General features: G+C 50.1%; 1 protein-coding gene across 2 annotated transcripts in view; it reads left to right on the top strand.

Annotated features, from left to right (window-relative positions):
* Window positions 1–5,000, top strand: part of macrod1 (mono-ADP ribosylhydrolase 1) — a 123,257-nt gene that overhangs the window by 106,681 nt on the left and 11,576 nt on the right. For both annotated transcript variants that reach the window (XM_030368418.1, XM_030368417.1), the window contains one exon: window positions 2,783–2,910. In XM_030368418.1, coding sequence (XP_030224278.1) covers window positions 2,783–2,910 — 128 coding nt within the window. The remainder of the gene's footprint in view (window positions 1–2,782; window positions 2,911–5,000) is intronic.

The raw sequence follows: 5,000 nt of genomic DNA on the forward strand, positions 1-5,000 counted from the left end.
CTTCTTATTCATTGCTCTCTCTCTCTCTCTCTCTCTCTCTCTCTCTCAGCACGATTCCCCCCCTCCCCCCTCCCCCCGCTGGCCTGTGGTCACACTGCTCCCAAAGGCCGTGGCCTGGGCACAATTGCTCCTTCATACATACGTCATCACGTCGTAATACGATAGCTACGTCATCACCAAGCGTCCTCGCCGCCATAACAACAATGGAGAACAACAACGTGAATGCTTTCGTCTGCCCAAATTTCATGCAAACACTCGACTTCACTATCGCACCAATGTAAACCCACTCGTGAACCGCTTGCCACCATTGTTTAAAATGATTGTTGTGGGGGCATGGACCTATAAAGAAAGAAGGGTCACGCAAGGACTACGTCATCCAGCTCACGTTGCGTATCCGCGCGTGTGCGCGTGTCATCGCATTAGCATCTGTACTTTGGCCACGGCACACCTCTCCCAAGTTTGCCGTGCCCAAGGGGCTGTTCCGTGCTGGAATACGGATGACGTCGTCAGGTCACACAAGCCAAACGTTCTAGACTTTAGTATGCAAATGAGCTCGGGCACGAGGCCGCAGCCCTAGTGCGAGTGGCCCCTTAGAATATGTCTCTCAGGGTGCACTCACACTAGGCCATTTGGCCGTGGCCGTGGCCGTTTTCACACCTAACCGTGCTCAACTGGCATCATTGTTCTCTGGCCTGCATTCACACTAGGCCATCTGGCCGTGGCCGTTGGCCGTCGCAACTGTGGCCTGGCCACGGTAGTCTCTTGTACATACGTCATCACGTCGTAAGTAACACGTCATCACCAAGCGTCCGCTGCATGGACCATAATAAAGTCTGCCGCCAGTCAGAGTTTTAACAATAATGGACAACAACACAGAGAACACAGTTCACACTTTGCTGAGTCTGTTGCTTATTTGGATATATGTTTACCGTTTACTGGGAAAAAAGGCTTGTCGCCTTTATTATGTCCGTGGTCGTCGCATGGACTTACGTCATCCAGCTCAGGTTGCGTAGCCGTGCGTGTGCGCATGTCGGCTCATTAGCATCTGTACCGTAGCGGCCCGTACCGTAGCAGCACACCTCTCCCAAGTGGCCAAATTGGCCTGGCCTGGCCAGACTGGCCACACTCACACTGGCAGATTTGAGCACGGTTAGGTGTGAAAACGGCCACGGCCACGGCCAGAAGGCCTAGTGTGAGTGCACCCTAAGCCATCTGGCCGTGGCCGTTGGCCGTCGCAACTGTGGCCTGGCCACGGTAGGCTCTTGTACATACGTCATCACGTCGTAACACGTCATCGCCAAGCGTCCACTGCATGGACCATAATAAAGTCTGCCGCCAGTCAGAGTTTTAACAACAATGGACAACAACACAGAGAACACCGATGTACATCGGAATACATCGGATTCTTGTGGGTCTTCTCCAACTGTGCCTGAATAGCATCGTCTGCCCATATGGCTAACAGACACTCGACGTCGCTATGGGACCAACGTGAACCAACAGTTGAACAGCTTGACGCCATGTATACCGTTTAATGGGAAAGAAGGCTTGTCGTCTTTATTATGTCCATGGTCGTCGCATGGACTATACGTCATCCAGCTCAGGTTGCGTAGCCGTGCGTGTGCGCGTGTCGGCTCATTAGCATCTGTACCCTGGCGGCCCGTACCGTAGCAGCACACCTCTCCCAAGTGGCCAAGTTGGCCTGGCCTGGCCAGACTGGCCACACTCACGCTGGCAGATTTGAGCACGGTTAGGTGTGAAACCAGCAACGGCCACGGCCTAGTGTGAGTGCAGCCTCAATCTCTCTCTCACACCTCCCATTTGCTCTCTAAATAACCTATGCGTGTTTATGTGTCTCTCTCTTTCGATTCAAAGGGCTTTATTGGCTTGGAAAACATGAGTTTTTATTTCCACGGCACAGAAAATAAAATAAGATACAAACATAAGATACAAAGCACTAACAATAATAAATATAACCACAAGCGGTGATTAACGGGGTCCGAGCAAAATTAAAAGTCAAGAACACACTAATGGAAGATATATAAATACGACAAATAATTATTAAGGAAAGATGTTGATGAAGATGTTCCACTTAATGCAATACTGTGCCTCGGCTTTCAGGTGAGCTGCAAAGCAATGGCCGAAAGTCATGTTCAGCATGCTATAATCGGGATTCAAACTCTCAACCTAAGGACCACCTGTACAAGGCATTATCCCATTGAGCCACTGATAAACCTGAACTGTAGCCTCATTCACATGGTCAAAATGTGCATTGATAAGCATACAACATCCAGAAACCTCCAAGCACACATTTCTCAAGTGAATTAAGGGCTTTCAAGCATATACCTGAAAAACCGTTGAAATTCTGGGGAAATTAAACCTTTGTAGTCAAAAACACTAACGGAAGAAATATAAATATGAGTTAATTATGAAGGAAAAATGGTTAACAAAGAAAGGGGAGGGGAACAAAGTTCCCCTTAATGCCATACTGTGTCTTGGCAGTCAGATTCTTGGAAACTAATGAGCCGGAATGTTGATTGCCTGATGAATTTCAGGTGCTGTTCAATGTTGCGTTTCTTAAATGAGTGGCAATGAAAGAATGTCATGTTCAGCTTGTTCATAATGCTCTAATCAGGCCAAATTTCAACAGTTTTCGACTTACGGTATAGGCTGCAGTATGACTTTTACAAAATTTGAGAAAAAAAAAAGTACTTTCCCTTTTCCTCACTGTCTCTGTCTCTCTCTCCCTCTCTCCCTCTCTCCCTCTCTCCCTCTCCCTCCCCAGATGTGATCCACACGGTGGGCCCCATAGTCCAGCGGGCCGTGGGGGACCAGGAGAGGCGCGCTCTGAGGGCGAGCTACCGCAGCAGCCTGGAGGCCGCCGCCCCGCCCCACGTGGCTGCACGCTCCCTGGTGAGGTCCACCCCCCGCCCCTGCAGACACACACAGAGACACACACCCACAGACACACACACACACACACACACCCACAGACACACACACACACACACACACACACACACACACACACACACACAGAAACACACACACACACACCTACGTATCGTGAATCTACGGGCTTCAGTGGGGGTTTCATTCCGTCTGCGCACGGCACCTTCTCAATGAGCAGGTGTGCGCCTGCAGCCAGAGGGGGCGCCAAAATACCTATTCCCAACACAATGTTATGTAGTACTTCATTGATAACCCCTACGCAGCGCGATTTCTTTTTTACTGCTCGTTGGCGCCCCCCATGTGACTTGGCGCCCCCCACAAATATGCCGCCCCGGGCGGCTGCCTGGTTCGCCCGTACCTAAAACCGCCACTGCACACACACACATACACTCACTCACTCACTCACTCACTCACTCACTCACTCACTCACTCACTCACTCACTCACTCACTCACTCACTCACTCACACACACACCAAGCGTGCTGGTGACCCGCCCTCATTCTAAGTCCATTGGCTCTCATCACAACACTAAGGCTCTCATCACAACAAAGCCTGTAAAGTCTTCTCCTGCGAGGATCTGAAAGATGAGAAAAATAATGGGAAAAGGGTTCAAAGGTTAACAGGAAGTCATTCCCTGCGGGGGGGTGGGGCTAGAGGAGGAAGAGGAAAAGGGAAGATGATGAAACCGAGAGAGAGAGAGAGAGAGAGAGAGAGAGAGAGAGAGAGAGAGAGAGAGAGAGAGAGAGAGAGAGAGAGAGAGAGAGGGGGGGGGACAGAGAGAGAAAGAGAGAGAGAGAGAGAGAGAGAGAGAGAGAGAGAGAGAGAGAGAGAGAGAGAGAGAGGGAGAGAGCGGGTGCTGTGTCAATGTGTGGGAAGAGGTAGGGAACAGCGGGGGGGGGGGGGGGGGGAGAGAGAGGGGGCGGCGGCGCCGGTACCTCATGAAACAGTGCGAGCGGGAGACTTCACAAGTAGAGCAGCCGAAAAAAGCTGTGAAGGAGAAGAGAGAAAAAAGAACGTGAGGAAAGCAAACAAAAACAACAGCTCTGTTGTGGCGGGCAGCAGGTGGGTGTGAAGAAATCAAGACACAACATCCCCGCTACCAGCCCGGGATGGAGGCCAGCACACTGCGTCGGGAGGCGGGGCCTCCCACGGCGCCCCGTCCAGCCTGACCTTGGTGCGTCCAGGCCCCCCACTGCCGGCCGAGCCCCGTCCCCCGGGGAGAGGGGGCGGTGTGCGGGGGTGGATGCCTTGTCTGGGCTTGGGATTTACTCAGAGGACTATTGAGAACACAACAGTTCTTTACTTTACACCACCGCGCCATGCCTGTATCAACTGAGGAGGGGGGAAGGCTTGGCGCGGGGGGGGGGGGTCAGTTGCGTTGTCACCTTAAGGTTGTTGAGCATTTAAATCTCGATGATATCCATACCCGGGTACGCCCATACATATACAGGTTATTATACGTCTTTAAGGTACGATTTTGCATTCAAAATTGAACCTGTAGGTCTGACTTTGACTACCGTACGTCTACGTCTAACAGTCAGGCTTTTACTTTGAAAAGATTCCTCCAGCATCCTGCTGATTATATCCGCTTAAGGAAGTTCTGAGGATTAATCATAGAAGCGGTTTACACAGAACATTGATGAAAACCTTTGTGTTACGCACTTTAACATGCATCGCTTTGAAGGTTCAAGAATTGAGGGGTTATCAGGACATGATATGATGATTAATTTGAAAAATGGCTCTGCCTTACATAAATACATATAGTGGACTGCTGGTACTACTGCCTGCTAGCTTACTGCTGGCCTGATTCACACAAATCTATGTTGCTGTCAATTGAAAGAAGCGGTATATTTGTTTACCGTCAGCAGCCTGGACTGAATTTTGGGAGAGACAATTTTTCAGGAAATAATAGGATCCATTTAGACCAAAGGCAGAAAGACAAATTTTTGTTTCTGGGTGGCTGGAAGATAGAGAGGTATAAGTTACGTTACGATAGTATAAACATTAGATAAGAATGATACATCCATGTGAGATGAATGAATGTATTCACT

Source organism: Gadus morhua, chromosome 10, assembly GCF_902167405.1.
Source record: "Gadus morhua chromosome 10, gadMor3.0, whole genome shotgun sequence".
Classification (NCBI taxonomy): Eukaryota; Metazoa; Chordata; class Actinopteri; order Gadiformes; family Gadidae; genus Gadus; species Gadus morhua.